The sequence below is a fragment of the Protopterus annectens genome, chromosome 11.part0 (genome assembly GCF_019279795.1).
Source record: "Protopterus annectens isolate FY-2018-M chromosome 11.part0, PAN1.0, whole genome shotgun sequence".
Taxonomy (NCBI): domain Eukaryota; kingdom Metazoa; phylum Chordata; order Ceratodontiformes; family Protopteridae; genus Protopterus; species Protopterus annectens.
Window position 1 is genome coordinate 14108481 of NC_056745.1, and position 23237 is coordinate 14131717.

Consider the following 23237-nt stretch of genomic DNA (forward strand, 5'->3'; position numbering starts at 1 on the left):
GAGGCGGCTACTTGGACCTCCGTGCATACATTTGCCAAGCATATAATTTACCTCTATATTCCAGATCCCGAGCAGGGTTTGCCACTGCTGTTCTGCAAGGGATCCTAAACACACCATAATTTACTTTTATCCTCCTCCCTAGTTGGCTATGGTATTCTACCCAGTTGTTATGACTGCAGATGCATCCATGAAGGACATAGTACAGTTTTGTACCTACCATAAATGTAGATGTCCGAATTGGATAGCATCTGCAGTCAGGATTACCCTCCTCCTTCCCTCTGTGGTACTCCTAGGGTGTTTACCCTTCTAATAGCTAGCTAGTGGGGGGATTTCTTTCATGGTGTATTTGTTTGTATTTATGTACATACATACTTATTTTTGTGTTTACCTCTATCTTTTGGAAACATTGGCATCTATCCAAAATTTTTTAGCCTTCTATAGGCTTCTGGCATCTGGGGCAAGAAACACTGAAGAAAATGGCGTCGGCTGATGCTTTTATACCCGAAGACCAACAGAGATGACGTCGGGGGAAGTGCGACATCAGCCGAAGCCGGACCCGGACTTTGGAATCCGGCCGACTGAAGGGCTGCCTGACGACAGGACAACCCAGTTGTTATGACTGCAGATGCTATCCAATTCGGACATCTACATTTATGGTAGGTACAAAACTGTACTTTATGTATTGCTAGGATATTGGAATGTGTGGAGGGATGCTGGCATTCTGGTGAGTGCTACATCTGTATGTCTCATTATGGAGTCACTTGTTGTTAGTGTATTGGAATGTGTGGAGGGATGTTTACAGTCTGGTGAATGGTGTATCAGTGTGTCTGACTATGGAGTCACTTGTTACTAGGATACTGGAATGTGTGGAAGGGTGGTCACAGCCTGGTGAGTGGTGCATCACTGTGTCTCACTGTGGAGTCACTTCTGTCTAAGATGATAGATGGTGTTAGAGTTGAGTTCTTTTGAAGTTGCTGAAGGTACTTTTTTTTTGAGCTGCATTTAGGAGGCCTTTCTTGTTTAGGGAGTTTATTTTTAAAATCCCCAGCATAAGTAGGTCTATGTATCTGGTCTGCATTGAGTGAGAGGTATAATGTGGTTATGCATTCTCATGCTGCTAACAAACCATGTGCTAAATGTGGTGGTCTTACATAAGAGCTTTTCCTCCAGTGTCATTGTATAATTACATCTCTCACACACTGTGTCAGTACATTTAAATAGTAGGTGATTGTCAGTGAACTTAAGATAGTTGCTATATTGTTTCCAGATGACCATGTAACAAACCCGTATGCAAGAGTCACTCCAAAAAAATCACTGATATTTTTATTGAGGATTATCAGACCTAACATTATTTCCAACTACTTCCATTCTAAATTAATAGGATTGTAGTCTGACAATTGAACCCTAGATTTTTCGTTTTCATAAATATGTAATGCATGGAGTGCCATTATGAAAATCTGATATCAGGGGAAAAAGACTTGTCATGTACCTTTTTGACCTAAGCAGTTTTAAGATTGCCTCTCTTATTGAGGATTGACAGCAGACAATGGTAGCCAGTCAAGAACTGTAGCAGAAGGTAAAAGAGCTTTAAAAATGGTGAGAACTTCACTCTGCCACACTTGACACTTTATTCTACTAAACTTTCTAACAGCTTTTGTAGCCTTGTTTTTTTTTTTCAGAGGGAGGCTTCATGCCTACCTGCTGTCTGTTTGACAGTGCTGTCTTACTGGCTTTCAAATGCCCTGAAAGCCAACAAAATGCTTCATGCCCCTACACTTTTTTTCTGTAACCAGTAGTATGCGGAACAGATAATGCTCTATGATCTGCAATAAATGATGACTGGGTCTTACTGACTGTAACCCATGTAGCGTGATCTTGACATGGATGGAAAAACATTCATCTGTCATGCTTAGCAGTGAAGGGGAGTTTCTTGACATCCGAGTCTTAAACACATAGGTTGGCTATAACTGAAGACCTGCACTGTGTTATGGTCTTCACTTTCAAATGCTTAAGAGAAATATTTGAAAATGGCACATGACAGCTATCTGTTTTCCATGGCTACACAGATTTTGTCTGTTATTGTACAAGTAACCATTAGTAGTGTGCCCTGATTGAAATTGTGATAGGCATCAGTTAGTGTCCCATACTTGTTTAGATCCTCAGTAACTTGATAAAAGATTATCTGTTCAAACATTTTAGTGATGGAAAATAGCAGAGATGGGCCTAATTTATCTCTGTTATTTCTGCATTCCTATTCAAGCCGCGGTGGTGCAGCGGTAGCGTTGTTGCCTCACAGCAAGAGGTTCTCTCGTTCGATTCTCGGCTGGAGCGCCTTCTGTGTGGAGTCTGCATGTCCTCCTCGTGGTCGAATAGTGTTCGAAAGACATGCATAGAATGGGTGTGCCTTCGTTGAAGGTTGGGTGTCGAGCTGGCACATCGGCACCAGTAAAAAATCTACTGCCAATCATTAGCGGACCGGAGTTCCGCTGTGGCGACCCCTAACCGGGAAAAGCCGAAAGAAGAACAATTTCTGCATTCCTTTTCAAGAATTTTTCATAGACTGTGTAACACTGTACGTAGGAAACCCATATAAATATATAGTATTTTTATATAGTAAAAGTCAGTGACATTTTTACTGAGGATTATCAAACCTGACAGTATTTCTGACTACTTCCATTCAAATTTAACGAGACTATGATCCGACAACATGGAATAGGGCATTGTAATCTTATTTGTACCCTCACAGAACATTATGGGCAAAAAACAGTTTACCAAAAAAACAAGATCATAGAAACATTTCTGCATCCATGAGGACATTAAGGGTTAAGAGAAATTAAAATAAGTAGCAAGTAGTTACAGTGGCACTGCAATGTTTGGATTGTGTAGAACTTCATGATGAGGTAAATGATATCTATTTTTCAGTTTCTGCCCATAGCAGGTCTTTAGGTATCTTGAGTAAAAAATTACTTTTGTAATGGATAAAAATGTGTCACAACATTTCTGGGTTGCCATGTTCATGTGTGATTCTGGTACATATTTGCAAGAGTATGCTGTAGTGATGTAATCAAGCTATGTAATTTCCACTTGATGATGTCAGTGTACTGTACATATTAGCAGAGTATACTGATCAAGTGGAAGTTACATAACTTCCTCTTTTCTGTAGTATAAGTGAAGACTGAGGTGTGTTAACACCTCAGCCATCATTTATACTACAGACAAGAGGAAGTTATGCAAAGGCTGGGGTGTGTTAACATTTTATTTTGTGTATCTTAATTAGGCAACACTTTCTCTTGCACAGAGAATGGAAAACCAAGCTTACAATGCTGTTATGAATCATACAAATGGTGTAGTGAAAGTTAATGCACTGACATGGCCCAAACAACACTTATACACAGACACACACAGACACACACACACAGACACACACACACAGACACACACACACAGACACACACACACAGACACACACACACACACACACACACACACACACACACACACACACACACACACACACACACACACACACTGTCCATATCTGCGCTTGCTGCCAGGAAAATGACTTACTTCTTCCTTTTGTACAAACCTATATCTGTTAAACAGATAAAAGTAGTCATTATCTTGGCACAGAGCATCCTACCAATAGGGCAATCAAAAGTCAGTGGATATGGACAACTATTCATATCAGCATTCCTGGGGCGGCTGCTGTGGTGCAGTGGTTAGTGTTGCCGCCTCACGACAAGAAGTTTTCTGGTTTGATTCTTGGCTGAGGTGCCCTCTGTGCGGAGTTTGCATGTCCATGTCTCCCTGCAGTCTCGTGGGCTTCCTCTGGGTGCTTCGGTTTCCTCCCACATCCCAAAGACATGCTGTAGGTGGATTGGACACTCTAAATTGGCCTTAAGTGTGAGTGTGTGCATGTGTGTGCCTTCAGTGGAAGTTTGGACGATGGACTGGCAACTTGACAATGTAAATCTCCACTGCCAAGTGTTCTGTGGACCGTTGTTCCGCTGTGGTAACCTCTAACTGGGAAAAGCTGAAAGAAGAAAAAAAAATAATATCAGCAAATCCTGCAGTGAGAGGAAGAAAAGAAGAAAATAACCAGAAAGAACAAGATGCACACTGAGAATCTTTACAAACCAGCATAGTTATCCACCACGGTCAGGAAGCCGTACAGGGCAGAAGGACCTTGGCAAATGACCATTTTAGGGGTGAGAAGATTTTTTGCACATTGCCTCACTTTAACTCTGACAAATTCATGATTCAGACCCAGAATTTAAGAAGAGCTTCAAACCTTTAATGATTCACACCTAGGAAACCAGATAACAGCACAGTTCTAATTTCTACTTCAGCCAACAGATGTTAAGAGAGAATCTTCTGCTGCATGACACCATGGCCAACACATGCTGGTCAAATCAGTAATTGTATTTTTAAGTCAAGGTGCACAAGTCAACATGACAAGCTTAGTAAAGGACATTCTGTAGTATATCCAATTAAGAGACTATGGGTATTTAATTTGTATGCATGACAATCATACTTTCCATATTATATTAGTTATATTTAGAACTGAGACAGCTGACATCTTATAAACTGGCAGCCTTATGAGCTGAAACAACTAACTTCAAATGAATCTGTCTGAATAAGAAATCAGCAGTTGACCAAAACAGTCTGGTCCATTTAAGTCACATACACTAGCCTCAAACATTTAGTCCCAAGAAAAGCTTAATCATTCATAGATTCATAGACTGTTACTAGACTAATGACCCGGGGGGGGGGGGGCCCTTCTAAGCCCAGCCACATTTTCCTGAAAGAATAATGACGTCCTGAATCCAAATAGGACATTGAGGGCCAGGCATTCATAAGCTACCGCTGTCCATAAGGGACATGGGTGCCAGGCCCGGTGTAAACTTCTTATTCCCTATCCACTTGTGTAGGTTGTGCTAAAACTGGGTAATAGTGAAACTCAAGCTTCACATGGATGGGAAGCCTCTTCCACAGGAGTGGCAGTATCTGTGGCACACATTTGTCTCTCCAGCATGTTCTGTTTAAATCACATACAAAATTCAGGTCCCTAGACCTTGTATTTCTGGTACTCTTTGACCGGCAAATATTTAGGAGATTCATAAGTTTAAGGTGTGCGAATGCCTTGAAGCCAGGCATAAATTATCCCTCAGCAATCTGTAGGAGATTGAGTAGAGGGAAATGGCTTTAAGGCACTCCACGTAAGACAGATTTTTTACACCTTGTATTCTTTTTTGAAGGAACCTTTGAGGTCATTCTAGTTGCTGCAAATGCCTGGTTAGGTACATACCAAAGGGAACACTGTACTCTATGAATAGTCTGATAAGGGCAGAGTACAGGGGGATAATGACCTCTTTGGAATAAAAGGATTTCCTCACTACTGTGGCCAAGTGGTGGTTGAAGGCAAGTCTACTCTCTATGTGTGTACCCGGACCCCTGACCACTGAGTCAACTCCTAGGGGTGTATTATCAATATGGTAATTAGCTGAGATGGTTGACTTCCCAAAGGGTACAATTATACATTTCTTCACATTGAGTTTAAGACGATGACTTTGGCACCAATGTTAGTCAGAGATAGACCTCCATGAAGAATTCTAGTGTCTGCAGAGGAGTCTATGATAATCCCCCAGCTTGCAATCATCTGTAAACTTAGTCAGCTATAAACCTTCAGCATTTGCTTCCATTTTAGAGAAATAAATGCCAAAAAAGAGCAGGCCCAGTACTGAGCCCTGAGGGGACTCTGCTAGTGGCTAGCCTCTAGTTGGAGGTGACATCACTTATTTTGAGCTCCTGGGTCCTATCAGTGATCCAGTTGGCTATCCAGGGGTTGATAAAAGTGTTTATACCTAAATTAGTGAGCTTGTCTGAGTGGGGTATTTTATCAAAGGCCTTGGCCAGGTCAAGGTAAGCTGTGTGCACAGTCGTACCTTCATGCAATGCTTTGGTGACCCTCTCAAAAAACTCCACCAGATTTAATAGGCATAACCTTCCTTTAACAAAGCCAAACTGTAATGGGTCCAACATTTACAGGTTACGTATGTCCTCATTTATCATGTCCATGATGTTTCTTTCCATGGCCTTACATATGAGGCTGGTAAGATTTATGGGCTTGTAGTTACCCAGATCAGTGGTTGGATCCCCTTTGTGCAGGGGAATGACTGCAGCCATCTTCCATTCCTTGGACACAAACCTGACTGAAGGCTGTAGTTGAAAAGTGATTGAAGTGGACCAGAGAGTTTATGTTTCATGCTATTTATTAAACATCCCGGGATGTTATTGGGGCCCATCGATACACTGTTTCTCACCTTGGAAAATAGACTAATGACCTGTTTTGTAGTAACTGTTGGGGGATTGTGTTATGTGGTATTTCCTTTGGACTATAAGGGGTGAATGGGGGGGAGATATTTTGAGCTGAAACTGTCAGCCAGAAAGCTGGCAATCACCTTGGGTTGTCTCTTTAATTTCTCCAAATGTTTTGGGTTTCTCATACCATAACAGGAATGGACTGCATTCCTAAGTCAAAGTATGATCAAAATTCATGAAATTAGTGTTGTTTCAATCTTTGATGTTAGCCAGAAGTGTTGGTCGCAGCAACCCCAATGTGCCCAGTAATGACTCCTTCTGCAATTCATATGGAGTTACATGTATTGGTAACGTATCTAAATGTGATTGTATATTCTTTTTTATAAGACCCATTGCTCCTACTACTGTTGGGACTGTCTGGGTATCTTTCTTCCACATTGCTCTTGTTTCGGCCTGCAAATCTGATATTGTCTGACCTTGTGTCTCTCTCTATGCAAGACACTGTAGTCACTGGGTGTAGCGATTTCAATGAACAATCATGGACCACTATATCTGGTTTCTTCACATCTATCTTTTGAACTGTTGGTAATGAGTGCTCCCATGTGATGTAGACTTCATAATTTTCTATGATGCTTTGTGTCTCATGTTTCTAGTGTTTTTTAGCTACTTCAGTATTATAATGTTTACACACACTCCCCATTGCAACAGTCTTGCCACATTATTATGCCTTTCAGTATACAGTCCTTTTGCCATTATTGTATCGCAACCAGCAACTTGGTGTGCAACGGTTTCCAATTCTGTTTTACAACATTTGTCTGTTTCTCCCACATGTTCAATGGACTTTGTAAACCAGTGTGTATTTAGCCCACTGTCTTGGGCCACCAATATTAACCTTTCATCTTTCGGCTTGAATTCACCTCTCCTTAACCATCCCTGTGCTCGATCCTGATCAACATGAGGTTCTTCCAGGAGCTTTCTATACTTGCAACTATATTTATACATTTTCCACATTTCTTGCCTTCTCATCTGGTCCTTCACCTTATAGTCTTTCTTTTGTAATTTTTGGCACATTCAGTTGCTGCCTGATTTTTATCCACTTTTGGTTTGATTTCCATTCCTGCTTGACACCGATATGCTTCTGCTAGACTAAGAAGTGAAGTCATCGTAGATTTATTCTCCTCATGTTTCAAAACTTTCATGACATTTGGGTCTTGTGAGGTCAGCATATATGTATGCAGTCCCACAATTGCAGATCTATACGTGTAATCAATTTCAAGTAGGCCCATCCCTCCTTTGGAACGGGGAATATATAATCTTGGTTTGCACCGATTTTTATAAATCATTTGGTGAGTACGAAGCATCCTTCTTGCTTTCCTTTCTAATCTATTCAACATCTATTGGGGCCAGACAATCACTCCAAAGCTGTAAGCTAGGACAGGAAGAGCAAAGTGGTTTATAGCTTGAATTTTGTTCCTAGATGTCGATGCTGTTTTCAGGATTAATTTAAGTCTTCTAAAATATTCCTTACTACATTTTATTTGCATTTGTTCATGTTTTATTGATGATCCTTCATCAGTTCCCAAATATTTATATACTCTCTCTTGCTCAAGTTCTTTTATATCACATTCCTATCCCAAACTGATGTTTTCTTGGTGCTGCAGCTTTCCTGCTTTAAAGGTTGCTTTTGCACATTTATCAAGACCAAATGACATTCTTGTTGTTGTATCTTTCGGCTTTTCCTGGTTAGGGGTCGCCACAGTGGAACTCCGGTCTGCTAATGATTGGCAGTAGATTTTTACGTACCGACTTGCCAGGCCTGACGCACAACCTTCAACGAAGGTACGCCCATTCACGCATGTCTCCACACAGAAGATGCTTTAGCTAAGAATCGAACAGGACGTCTTACTGTGAGGCGACAACGCTACCACAGCACCACCTCCACAGTCTTGTAATAGCCAAAAGAAGTTCTGACAACTTGGGTTCATTGTGGGTGATGCCATTTACAATTAAGTTCTGCGCATTGTTGTGTAATTCCTGTCAGGTTATGGACATAGCTGTGAAATGCTTTGTGGCTGTCTTTTGCCTGAGAAGCTATTTTTTTCTTCAAATTTAATCTTTGAAGTATTAATTAACCCTCTTGGCTGGCAGTTTAGATTGGCCAGGAGGCGTTTAGAATGTTAGGCATTGTTCCACTTAATTTGGCCAAGATTTTTGTTCTTTTTGTTGTATAACTGATTGATATTGTGATTCTACCAGGATGGCTTGTCATTTGAGTTTTTCTTATTCTTAATATGAGTGGGCACAGCTCATTGTATACAGCTATCAATATGGCTCCAGGGTGGCTTGTCTTGAGTTTGTCTTATTCTTAATATGAGTGGGCACGGCTTGCTCTATACAGTTATAAGTATGGCTGTACAGAGATTTTGAAAATAGCTCATAGTATTCTATGGTGTTTACTGGGTTTGGGACTGCTTGGCATTTAGCCAAGGTGTTGCTTAGTACAGAGAGTGGTTAGCCTATAAATAGTTCCTAAAGGTTTGTGGTTTCACTGGGTCCCCGGATTTCATTTTTATTTGAAGTAATACTGCCTTACGGCCAGATCTGATGAGCGAAGGTATTACACTGAATGAGGAACACTGGACCCCCATGTTTGTGAGTTCAAGGTCAAGGATGTTTGTACCCCTGGTAGGAGAATAGACCAAACAAAGTTTAGGAAACACTGGGCTTGTGCATTAGAAGTGGTGTAAGATTCCCAGTTTATAGAGGGGTAGTTGAGATCCCCCATGAATATCATATTATGTTGAACGTTGAGGGCCACTAGTACATCGAGATAGATAGTGTGGGTTTCCTGGGACATGGAGGGGGACCTATATGTTGCAAGGAGGTGATATGAAACCCTCTTTATGGTGAGTTGTATATGTATGAGTTCCAGTGGGTCGTACACTTTAACTAGTGTAGATGTGATGTAAAGCTTTCTGCAAAGTAAAAAGATGTTAGTCATTAAGTGGCACAGCTCTCTTAATTCATAGTCAGTCCCAATTTAGACTATTAATTAAGTTGTTTACCTCCTAAACCCAGTGATTTATTTAAGACATAGTAGTTGATTCCTTATCATTGTACGTTTTAGACTTTTTTGTTTCAGAAAATATGTCTGTTTGTATCCTTTTATTTTGCTAACTTTTCTGGGAAACAGTACCATTATTTAAAAAAAATGTGTAGCACAAGAATGGCTAGGCATACAAAGTGTAATCTTATCATTATCATAAGCACTGACTGAAATACAAAAATATTTAGAAAACAACACACCTGCCTGTGTTTGGGAGTAGAGATTTATTACTAGTAGTGCCTAAACTGCACGTCTTGTACACCTGGGTGTGTTGGAGGACAGATATTACTGGTACTGACTTAGTACCTTCCTTACACCTGGGTATGTGGGAGCACAGATTTATTACTGGTACTGACTTAGTACCTTCCATACACCTGGGTATGTGGGAGCACAGATTTATTACTGGTACTGACTTAGTACCTTCCATACACCTGGGTATGTGAGAGCACAGATTTATTACTGGTACTGACTTAGTACCTTCCATACACCTGGGTATGTGGGAGCACAGATTTATTACTGGTACTGACTTAGTAACTTCCATACACCTGGGTATGTGAGAGCACAGATTTATTACTGGTACTGACTTAGTAACTTCCATACACCTGGGTATGTGAGAGCACAGATTTATTACTGGTACTGACTTAGTACCTTCCATACACCTGGGTATGTGAGAGCACAGATTTATTACTGGTACTGACTTAGTACCTTCCATACACCTGGGTATGTGAGAGCACAGATTTATTACTGGTACTGACTTAGTACCTTCCATACACCTGGGTATGTGAGAGCACAGATTTATTACTGGTAGTGACTTAGTACCTTCTATTCACCTTGGTATGTGGGAGCACAGATTTATTGCTGGTACTGACTTAGGAGCTTCCATACACTGGGGTATGTGAGAGCACAGATGTATTTCTGGTACTGATGTAGTACTTTACATTCAACTGGGTATGTGGGAGCAGAGATTTATTATTGGTACTGACTTAGTACCTTCCATTCAGCTGGGTATGTTGGAACACAGATGTATTATTACTGGTACTGAGTTAGTATCATCCATACACCTGGGTATGTGGGAGTACAGATTTATTACTGGTACTGACTTAGTACCTTCCATACATCTGGGTATCTGGGAGCACAGATTTATTACTGGTACTGACTTAGTACCTTCCATTCACCTGGGTATTTGGGAGGGTGGATTTATTAGTGGTACTGACTTAGTATGTTACATTCACCTGGCTATGTGGGAACACAGATTTATTACTAGTGCTGCGTTAGTACTTTCCAAACATCTGGGTATGTGGGAGCACAGATTTTATTGTTGGTACTGACTTCATACCTTCCATTCACCTGGGTATGTGGGAGCACAGATTTATTACTGTTACTGACTTAGTACCTTCCATTCAGCTGGGTATGTGGGAGCACATATTTATTTCTGGTACTGTCTTAGTACCGTCCATATACCTAGGTATGTGATAGCACAGATTTACTACTGATACTGACAGTACCTTCCATTCACCTGGGTATGTGGGAGCACAGATTTATTACTGGTACTGAATTAGTATCTTCCATACACCTGGGTATGAGAGAGCACAGATTTATTACTGGTACTGACTTAGTACCTTCCATACACCTGGGTATGTGGGAGCACAGATTTTTTTCTGTACTGACTTAGTACTTTCCCTTCACCTGGGTATGTGAGAGCAGAGATTTATTACTGGTACTGACTCAGTACCTTCCATTCACCTGGATATGTGAGAACACATATTAATTTCTGGTACAGAATTAGCACCTTCCATACACATGGGTATGAGAGAGCACAGATTTATTATTATTACTGTCTTAGTACCTTCCATTCACCTGGGTATGTAGGAACACAGATTTATTACCGGTTCTAACTTAGTACCTTCCATTCACCACTGTATGTGGGAACACAGATTTTTTTTTTACTGGTAGTGGCTTAGTACTTTCCATTCACCAGGGTATGTGCGAGCAGAGATTTATTACTGGCACTGACTTAGTGCCTTGCAATCACCTGGGTATGTGTGAGCACAGATTTATTTCTGGTGCTCACTTAGTACTGTCCATACACCTGGGCCATGTGAGAGGACAGATTTATACTGGTACAGACTTAGTACCTTCCATTCAACTGGGTATGTTGGAGCTCAGATTTATTACTGGTACTGACTTGGTACCTTCCATTCACCTGCTGTATGGGAGGACGGATTTATTACTGGTTCTGACTTAGTACCTTCCATTCACCAGGGTATGTGGGGTACAGATTTATTATTGGTACTGACTTAGTATCTTACTTTCACCTGGTGTGTGGGAGCATAGAAGTATTGCTGGTACTAACTTAGTGTCTTCCATTCACGTGGGTATGTGGGAGCACAGATTTAGTACTGGTACTGACTTAGTACCTTCCAAGCTGCGGTGGTGCAGCGGCAGCATTGTTGTCTCACAGCAAGAGGTTCTCCCATTCGATTCTCGGCTTGGGATGGGAGTGCCTTCTGTGTGGAGTCTGTATGTCCTCCCCACGGTCGAGTGGGCGTTGAAAAACATGCGTTGAATGGGCATGCCTTCGTTGAAGGTTGGGCATCGGGCTGGCAACTCGACACAATAAAAACTAACTGCCAATCATTAGCGGACCGGAGTTCCGCTGTGGCGACTCCTAACCGGGAAAAGCCGAAAGACAAACAACAACAACAACAATAACTGACTTAGTACCTTCCATTCACCTGGGTATTTGGGAGGGTTGATTTATTAGTGGTACTGATTTAGTACGTTACATTCACCTGGGTATGTGTAAGCACAGATTATTTCTTGTACCGACTTAGTACCTTCTATTACCTTGGTATGTGGGAGCACAGATTTATTATTAGTTCTGACTTAGTAACTTCCATATGTCTTGGTATGTGAGAACACAGATTTATTACTGGTATCCACTTAGTACTTTCCATTCAGTTGGGTATGTAGGAACACAGATTGTTTACTAGTACTGACTTAGTACCAACCATACAGCTGGGTATGTAAGAGCACAGGTTTATTACTGGTACTGATGTAGTACCTTTCATTCACCTGAGTATCTGGGAGCACTGATTTATTACTGGTACTGACTTAGTACCTTGCATTCACCTGGATATGTGGGAGCAGATTTTTATTTCTGGTAATGACTTAGTACCTTCCATACACCTGGGCATGTGAGAGCACAGATTTATTACTGGTACTGACTTAGTACCTTTCATTCAGCTGGGTGTTTGGGAGCACAGATTTATTACTGGCACTGACTTAGTACCTTTCATATATCTGGGTATGTGAGAGCACAGATTTACTATTGGTACTGACTTAGTACTTTCCATTCACCTGCGTATGTGGGAACACAGATTTGTTACTGGCGCTGACTTAGTGCCTTTTATTCACCTGGGTATGTTGTAGCACAGATTTATTTCTGGTACTGACTTAGTACCTTCCATATACGTGGGTCTGTGATAGCACAGATTATTATTGGTACTGACTTATTACCTTCCATACAGCAAGGTATGTGTGAGCACAGATTTATTTCTGGTACTGACTTGGTACCTTCCAATCAGCTGGGTATGTGGGAACACAGTTTGTTTACTGGTACTGATTTAGTACCTTCCATACACCTGGATATGTGGGAGCACAGATTTATTACTGGTACTGACTTAGTGCCTTCCATACACCTGGTCTGGGAGAGCACAGTTTTATTATTGGTACTGAGTTCATAGCTTTCATTCATCTGGGTATGTGGGAGCACATATTTATTACTTGTACTGACTTAGCATCTTCTATTCACCTATGTATGTGGGGTGCAGATTTATTTCTGGTACTGACTTAATACCTTCCATACCCTTGGGTATATGAGAGCACAGGTTTATTATTGGTATTGAGTTCATAGCTTTCATTCACCTGGGCATGTGGGATCACAGATTTATTATTGGTACTGACTTAGTACCTTCCATTTACTTGTGTATGTGGAAGCACAGATTTATTTCTCGTACTGACTTACTACCTTCCAAACACCGAAATATGTGGGAGCACAGATTTATTATTGGAACTACTTAGTACCTTCCATACAGCAGGGCAGGTGAGAGCACAGATTTATTACAGGTACAGACTTAATACATTCCATTCATCTGGGTATGTGGGTGCACAGATGTTTTACTGGTACTGACTTAGTACCTTCCATTCACTTGGGTATGTGGGAGCAGAGATTTATTTCTGGTACTGATTAGTGCCTTCCATACACCTGGGTATGTGGAAACACAGATTTATTATTGGTACTGACTTTGTACCTTCCATTCCCCTAGGTATGTGAGAGCACAGATTTATTTCTTGGTATGAGAGAGTACAGATTTATTGCTGGTTCTGACTTAGTACCTTCCATTCAGGTGGGTATGGGGAAACACAGATTGTTTACTGGTACTGACTTAATACCTTCCACTCACCTGGGTATTTGGGAGCACAGATTTATTACTGGTGGTGAGTTAGTGTCTTTCATTCACCTGGGTATGAGGGAGCAGAGATTTATTATTGGTACTGACTTAGTACCTTACTTTCACCTGGGTGCGTGGGAGCAGTGCATTATTACTGGCATTAACTTAGTACCTTGCATTATGTTGGTATGTGGGAGCACAAATGTATTACTCGGACTGACTTAGTACCTTCCATTCACCTGTGTATGTGGGAGCACAGATTTTTTTCTGGTAGTGACTTAGTACCTTCCGTACACCTATCTGTGTGCGAGCACAGATTTATTATTGGTACTGACTTAGTACATTACATTCAGCTGGATATGTGGGAACACAGGTTGCTTACTGGTACTGACTAAGTACTTTCCATACACCTGGGTATGTGAGAGCATAGATTTATTACTAGTACTGACTTAGTACCTTCCATTCATCTGGGTATGTGGGAGGAGAGATTTATTCCTGGTACTGACATAGTACCTTCCATTCACCTGGGTATGTGGGAGCACAGATTTATTACTGGTACTCACTTATTACCTTGCATTCAACAGGGTATTTGGGAGCACAGATTTATTACTGGTACTGACTTTTTACCTTCCATACACCTGGGTCTGTGAGAACACAGTTTTATTATTGGTACTGAGTTCGTACCTTCCATTCACCTGGGTATGTGGGAGCTCAGATTTATTACTGGTACTGACTTAGTATCTTCCATTCACCTGCTATGTGGGAGGACAGATTTATTCCTCTTACTGACTTAGTACCTTGCATTCAACAGGGTATGTGGGAGCACGGATTTATTACTGGTACTGACTTAGTACCTTCCATACAGCAGGGCATGTGAGAGCACGGATTTATTACTGGTACTGACTTAGTACCTTCCATTCATCTTGGTATGTGGGAACACAGATTTATTTCTGGTACTGACTTAGTACCTTCCATACAGCAGGGCATGTGAGAGCACGGATTTATTACTGGTACTGACTTAGTACCTTCCATTCATCTTGGTATGTGGGAACACAGATTTATTTCTGGTACTGACTTAGTACCTTCCATACAGCAGGGCATGTGAGAGCACGGATTTATTACTGGTACTGACTTAGTACCTTCCATTCATCTTGGTATGTGGGAACACAGATTTATTACTGGTACTGACTTAGTACCTTCCATTCATCTTGGTATGTGGGAACACAGATTTATTTCTGGTACTGACTTAGTACCTTCCATACAGCAGGGCATGTGAGAGCACGGATTTATTACTGGTACTGACTTAGTACCTTCCATTTATCTTGGTATGTGGGAACACAGATTTATTTCTGGTACTGACTTAGTACCTTCCATACAGCAGGGCATGTGAGAGCACGGATTTATTACTGGTACTGACTTAGTACCTTCCATTCATCTTGGTATGTGGGAACACAGATTTATTTCTGGTACTGACTTAGTACCTTCCATACAGCAGGGCATGTGAGAGCACGGATTTATTACTGGTACTGACTTAGTACCTTCCATTCATCTTGGTATGTGGGAACACAGATTTATTTCTGGTACTGACTTAGTACCTTCCATACAGCAGGGCATGTGAGAGCACGGATTTATTACTGGTACTGACTTAGTACCTTCCATTCATCTTGGTATGTGGGAACACAGATTTATTTCTGGTACTGACTTAGTACCTTCCATACAGCAGGGCATGTGAGAGCACGGATTTATTACTGGTACTGACTTAGTACCTTCCATTCATCTTGGTATGTGGGAACACAGATTTATTTCTGGTACTGACTTAGTACCTTCCATACAGCAGGGCATGTGAGAGCACGGATTTATTACTGGTACTGACTTTGTACCTTCCATTCATCTGGTTATGTGGGAGCACAGATTTATAACTTGTACTGACTTAGTACCTTCCATACACCTGGGTGTTTGAGAGCACAGTTTTATTATTGGTACTGACTTCGTACCTTCCATGCACCTGTGTATCTTGGAGCACAGATTTATTACTGGTACTGACCTAGTACCTTCCATGCACCTGTGTATCTTGGAGCACAGATTTATTCCTGGTACTGACTTAGTATCTTCCATTCACCTGCTATGTGGGAGGACAGATTTATTAGTATACTGACTTAGCACCTTCTATTCAACAGAATATGTGGGGTACTGATTTTTTCTATTACTTAGTACCTTCCATACACCTGAGTATGTGGCTGCACAGATTTATTATTGGTACTGACATAGTACCTTCATACACCTGGGTATGTGAGAGCACAGATTTATTATTTGTACTGACTTAGTACCCTCTATTCTACTGGGCATTTGGGAACACAGATGTATTACTGGTACTGATTTAGTACCTTCTATTCACCTTGGTATGTTGAGCACAGATTTATTACTGGTACTGACTTAGTACCTTCCATTCACCTGGGTATGTTGGAGCACAGATTTATTATTTGTACTTACTTAATACCTTCTGTTCACCTCGGTATGGGGGAACACAGAATTATTACTAGTACTGACTTAGTACCTTCCATTCACTTGGGTATGTGGGAGCACAGATTGATTATTGGTACTACTTAGTACCTTCCATACAGCAGGGCAGGTGAGAGCACATATTTATTACAGGTACAGACTTAGTACATTCCATTCATCTGAGTATGAGAGAGCACGGATTTATTACTGGTACTGCCATAGTACCTTCCATTTACCTGGGTATGTGGGAGCACAGATTTGTTACTGGTACTGACTTAGTACCTTCCATTCACCTGAGTATGTTAGTGCACAGATTTATTATTGGTACTGACTTAGTACCTTCCATACACCTGGGTGTGTAGAAGCACAGATGAATTATTGGTCCTGATTTAGTACCTTCCATTCACCTAGGTATGTGGTAACACAGATTTATTACTGGTAGTGACTTAGTACCTTCCATTCACCTGGGTATGTGGGAGCCCTGATTTTTTACTTGTGGTGACCGCAACTTCCACACATTTATTACTGCACAGAGTTATACCCTTCAAATACATATGGATATGTGGAATATGAAGTTTTTATGTAATGAAAATATGTAAAGATACATATAACAGCGGTTTAAAAATCGGTCAAGCAGATTCAAATATGAAACGTTTAACTGATAACTGTATTCAGTGATGCTGAACTCTGTGAGGGCAGCTTATATCCATGATTTCTGAGTCAAATGAGAGGTGGTAGTTATTACTGTTGTTGTCAAAACATTGAACTGTTTATTTAAAGCTTTGCAACAGAACTATTGGCATATAATATCCAACATCAATATAGTTCCTTGACATCTCTTTTAGAGAATTCATGTTTCTGTTACTACATTAAATTACACAAATAGATCCTAAAAAACATTTCTTGTATTTTAGGTACCAGAAACATTTGAAGATGTTGTTGTTGATTTTTCAACAGAGGAGTGGAAGATGCTGAGCAAAGAGGAGAAAGAGCTTCACCGAGAGGTGATGGTACAGAACTATGTGAACATGGTGTCAGTAGGTAAGGATGGTCTAAAAGCTACACTGAGAGGTGATGGTACAGAACTATGTGAACATGGTGTCACTAAGTAATGATGGTCTAAAGCTACACTGAGAGGTGATGGTACAGAGCTATGTGAACATGGTGTCAGTAGGTAAGGATGGTCTAAAAGCTACACTGAGAGGTGATGGTACAGAACTATATGAACATGGTGTCAGTAGGTAAGGATGGTCTAAAAGCTACATTGAGAGGTGATGGTACAGAACTATGTGAACATGGTGTCAGTAGGTAAGGATGGTCTAAAGCTACACTGAGAGGTGATGGTACAGAACTATGTGAACATGGTGTCAGTAGGTAAGGATGGTCTAAAAGCTACACTGAGAGGTGATGGTACAGAGCTATGTGAACATGGTGTCACTAAGTAATGATGGTCTAAAGCTACACTGAGAGGTGATGGTACAGAGCTATGTGAACATGGTGTCAGTAGGTAAGGATGGTCTAAAAGCTACACTGAGAGATGATGGTACAGAGCTATCTGGACATGATGTCAGTAGGTCAGTAGGCTGGTCTAAAAGCTACACTGAGAGGTGATGGTACAGAACTATCTGGACATGGTGTCAGTAGGCTGGTCTAAAAGCTACACTGAGAGGTGATGGTAGAGAACTGTGATCACATCTTTTCAGTAGGTAAAGAGGGTAGTCCCGGAGATGCACAGGTAGGCGATGACACAGATATCTGAGCACATGGTGTTAGTAGGCAAGGAGGAAAGTCCCAAAGCTACACTGTGAGGTCATACTGTAGAGATGTGAAGATATGGGATCTGTATGTAATAACAACAGACCAGAGCAAGAGTGAGAAGTAAGAGCCCAGAGCTTAGAACTCATGATGCCCAAGTGTTGGGGGGTGTCCTCAGAGCTACAACGGGAGATGAGGATGAGATATTAGCACATTGTATCCGTAGGTAGAGTGTGTGGCCCCAAAACTACTGGAAGAGGAGGAAGCCGAGATATAAGCACATTGCATCCGTAGGTAGGGGCTGTGGCTCCAAAGCTGTACCGGGAGATGAGGAAGCTGAGATATGAGCACATTGTTTCTGCAGGTAGGGACTGTGGCCCCGGGAGCTATACGCGAGTGATTATACAGAGCTGTGATCACATGATGGCAGTAGGTAGGATGAATTGTCCCAGAGCTAAAGATACATAAGACAGTACTGTAGGCAGAGAACATTTCCGGATGCAGGGATCCAGTGCAGGATGAACATGGGCATGACTGCCCAAGGAGGTGAATAGCAGTCCTTGTCACAGCATGTGCAGGAACAAGCAGGCACAGACAAGATGGCATAAGTGGTTCCTTGTAGACAGCTCTCACCACAGTGGGTCTGAGGATTTCCCACCACTGGGAAATCAGTGGATGTCCACTAGGGAGTGGCTTGATGGCTGGCATGTTGGCAGGCAGAATTTGGAAAGAGTACACAGTAAAACATAATATTCCATTAAAAATGTCTCTAAGAATAAACAAAAAATTACTTCATCTTTTTCTATGATGTTTAATGAAACAGTAACTCGATGGACTTCTTAAAAGGGTAGGTATAACATGTAAATTGTGCATCTTTAATGTTTGCTTACCATAGCAATGTTACAATATCTGGTGTATTAGTAAGTGAGCCATATCATGTGTATTCCTGTCATTAGTGCAGTGTCTTACTAAACGTTGATGAAACAGAAAGCACTCAGTCTCAGGCCTGCCTCCTTCACTGGCTATGCTGTTATACCAAATGTCACATTTCCAATTCTGGCCTGGCAAAAAAGCTATCTCTTACTGCCATGAATTATCCTGGCACTGGACTGACTTCCAAGTTCTAAAGAGAAGCTAACGTGGTTAAGTAACCAGATTAATTCCCAAAAAGCAAACTCTCACTAAAAAGAGTCTCATTTGCACCAAGATTTTCCAAGTGGAGGCTGTGCCTGCAGATCACCAGCACAGGCCGAGCCAAACTACCATCTGTACCTACAGGATGGGCATGCCCATCAACCCCACCTGTGATGTCAAGTGCCAGAGCTGTTAAATAAACTCGGGTCCCTGGGCCCTCTGTGCCATCACTGCAGGAATTATGGAGGCATTTTTAACTGTAGCTTAGGTGCTTATTACTTTTTTGCCCTTTCAGAGGATCAAAAACAATATCTGAAAACAGGAATAGCAAGACTTATTTAGTAGAATGAGGGATAGTCAGCACCTCCAAGCAGTGTGGATGGATGAAATGAAAGCCACATGCAGAGGATGAATTGTGCAAAGAGCACACACCGTTAAGACAGCAGAGAAAGCACTAAAGTAAAATTCATTGAGAAGAACAAATAGGAGCAAATGGGGAAAGATGGAGAGAAGAGGCAAAAATAAAATGTAAAACTAAAATGTGGAAAACATCTCAATTGGAAAGAAATGCTAAAGAAGAAAGAAATTTGTTGGGGGTAATGACAGAAAGTCCAAAAACACAAATTCCACAAAGGAAGATCACTCCATAGGTTTCAAACAGTTGCTTGTACGTCAGCGTTTTGGCATGACCAGAAGTCTACAGGATAAATTTTAAAAAGGAATTAAGTAAACTTGAGAGTCGGATGATCATTAATTATCATGCAGTATTTCCTAATGGGATGAATTTAGAGAATAATTTAATAGTTTAAAAATAGGAAATATGTATGTGTTTAAAATGTTCAAAAAATGTTAAAGAATGCTTTAGAAAATGTTAAAAGATGTGTTTAATTAAATCTGATGCTTGTAGCTGTATTTATATTTATGTATATATAGGTTCATAGGTACGTACCAGGCTATTGGCCCTAGGGCCTATATAAGCCTAGCCAAAGGTACCCTGGCTTTCGCCACCCAAGAAAATTATTTTCCTGTGCCACTGTCGAGCAGAGCCACTGAAGTGATCCCTGGGGTGAATTTCCTATCTCCCAATCAATCATCAAGATTTTTCTTGAGTGCTAATGAGGATCTTTGTTTGATATAGATAGGTAGTTTGTTCCAGAGTACGGGAAGTCTCTGGGACAAGAATCTATCCCTCCAGCATGTTCTGTTTATTGTGGTGATGAGGTTTAGGTCCCTAGAGCGTGTAGCTCGTAGGGATTGGGATTTCTTTAAGTGGAGCATGTCTAAAAGCTCTGGGTTTGACATAGCTTTGTGTGTTAGGCAAAGATCGCCTCTGAGTAGGCGATATGCAATGGAGTAAAGCTGCAGTTTTTTGAGATGGTCTGCATAGGGCATCTCTTTGACGCCGGTAATCCTCTTTGTGAGGTATTTCTGTGGCCTTTCCAGTTGTTGTAGATGTCTTGTGAGGTACATACCAAAAAGGAATTGTACTCTATAATGGGTCTAATGAGTGACGAGTAGAGGGGAACAATGACCTCTTTTTTCCTGGATGAGAAACCTTTTGTGATGAGGTGTGCCACATAGAAGGATTTCCTGACTACTGTGGTGATGTGATTATCAAAGGAGAGACTACTGTCCACCTGTGTCCCAAGGTCTCTTTATCACACTTTCGGTGTTAAGTAGACTACCACCTATGTGGTAGTTCATGGGTACTGAGTTTTTACCAAAAGGAATGACCATGCACTTTTTGGCATTGAGCTTGAGGCCATGGCTTTGACACCAGGCATCTGTCTCAGCAAGCCCCTTTTGTAGGATGTCCACATCTTTTGGAGTTTTGATTATGGCTCCTAGTTTGCAGTCATCTGCGAACTTCATTAGCCAAAGACCTTCTGTGTTGGCCTGTACTTCAGAGAAGTATATACCAAACAGGAGAGGACCCAGGACTGAACCCTGTGGTACTCCACTTGTCACTGGTCTGAAGCTGGATTTGGAGTCTGCTACTTTTACAGTGAGCCAGTTGGCAACCCATCTTGTGACATAGGGATTTATACCTAGTTTAGTGAGTTTATCTATAATTCCAGAGTGGGGGATGGTGTCAAAAGCCTTGGCGAGATCTAGATAGGCTGTGTGAACCACCTTACCCTCATCTACGGCTTTTGTGACTGCTTCAAAGAAGTCTATAAGGTTTAGGAGACATGATCTGCCTTTTACAAACCCAAACTGGGTGGGGTCCTGAGTTTGGAGATTACCAATGTCATTGTTTATAAGTTCCATGATGATACGCTCCATAGCCTTGTAGACCAGGCTCGTTAGGCTAATGGGGCGGTAGTTTCCGGGGTCTGTGGTGGCTCTCCCTTTGTGGAGTGGGATAACTGTCACTGTGTGCCATTCAGTGGGCACATAGCCTGAGGTGAGGCTATGATTGAACATGGTACTTAGGTGGGGTGCCAGTTCATTCTGTAGTTCATGTAGAACACATCCTGGGATGTCGTCAGGTCCCATGGATGCTGTTTTCTTGGCTTTGGATAGTGTGTTTTTTACCTGTGCAGCCGTGATTACAGGAACTTTTCATTCTTCTGGTATAGAGATGGGCCCTTTAGGGGATGACAGAGGGGTAAAGTTAGCACTGAACCTATCTGCCAGGATGTTGGCAATATCCGTTGGTTCTGTATATTTAGTGCCATTGTGCTGTAACTCTGAGCAGATCTGACTGTTGCCATTGAGATTCTTGACGTAGCTACAAGAATGCTTTGTGGTTGTCTTTAGAGTCAGTGGCGATTTTGTTTTCATAACTAGCTTTGGAGGATTTTATGAGGGATCTCAGCTTCTTACTGAAGCTGACCAGGGAGTTTCTCCAATCATAGGATTTTACTGTTTTTTGCAACAGTTTTTTTCGTCTGTTGTAGAGTTTGTTTATGGCAGGGGACCACCAGATTGGCTTCCTTTTTTGGAGGATAGCATCTTGGTTCTGTTAGGGATTGCACGATCCATGCACTCATGTAAGTGCTCATAAAGTGCATTTGTGTAGGATTCAGCAGTCATACCTCTATTGTCCGTCAGCATGGGTGTCTTGAAGTTTGCCACTTCTGTCTTAAGAAGCGTGAAGTTGGCTTTGGAGAAATGTTTTACTGTGGTTTCCCTAATGGGGGGGTGGGGGCAGGATGTGGATGTCTAGGGTGATTAGCTTATGGTCGGGTCTGACCAACGAGGAATTGACCTCTGGTGTGGAGCACCAGTTGCCCATGTTGGTAATAACCAGGTCTAGGATATTGCTGCCCTGGTGGGGGTGTGGATAAGTTGATCCATGGCATTGGAATTTATGAATTCCAGAAAACATTGAGCACAAGAGTTGGTACATGAGTAGTTTTCCCAGTTAATGGTAGGGTAGTTGAAATCGCCCATTATTATCGTGTAATTAGGTAAGATTTGTTTAAAATTTATGGATTTTTGCACAATTGGGTTCTTAATATTTGGTTGATTAATTGGTACTTGACATGTATATGTGTGTGTATATATAGGGATGGGATTGTATCAAAAGGGTATTCCAGGAGAAGGCAGAAAGCAGAGGTACCAGATGTGTTAATAAATGAATTAATCCCGTCCCTGTGGAGTGATCTTCCTTCGTGAAATTTGTGTTTTTGGAGTATTTTTGTCCTTTTTGGATGTTTATTCGTAATGACAGGAAGGTAGTAGACTGGAGACTGAACGAGTGAGACAAATAAGTAAATAAGGGTATGTAAACAGAGAAGGAAAAATGAAGGAGCAACATTTTCTAGGGAATGTTATACACCAAAACAGATGGAAAGGAATGAACACGGTTTGGGTAGTAAAAACAAGCAGAGGAAGACAGGAAAATCTTTAGAGAAGGGTATCTGAAGATGAAGCATGGAAAGCCATGGCATTTTAGGGATATCTGCATAATTTTGTAACATGATGAGTTGGGAGATTAAAGAAAAGCCCTAACCTGGCTA

General features: G+C 41.3%; 1 protein-coding gene across 2 annotated transcripts in view; it reads left to right on the forward strand.

Moving 5' to 3' along the window:
* Positions 1-23237, forward strand: part of LOC122815124 (gastrula zinc finger protein XlCGF26.1-like) — a 451177-nt gene that overhangs the window by 171493 nt on the left and 256447 nt on the right. For both annotated transcript variants that reach the window (XM_044087374.1, XM_044087375.1), the window contains one exon: positions 17295-17421. In XM_044087374.1, coding sequence (XP_043943309.1) covers positions 17295-17421 — 127 coding nt within the window. The remainder of the gene's footprint in view (positions 1-17294; positions 17422-23237) is intronic.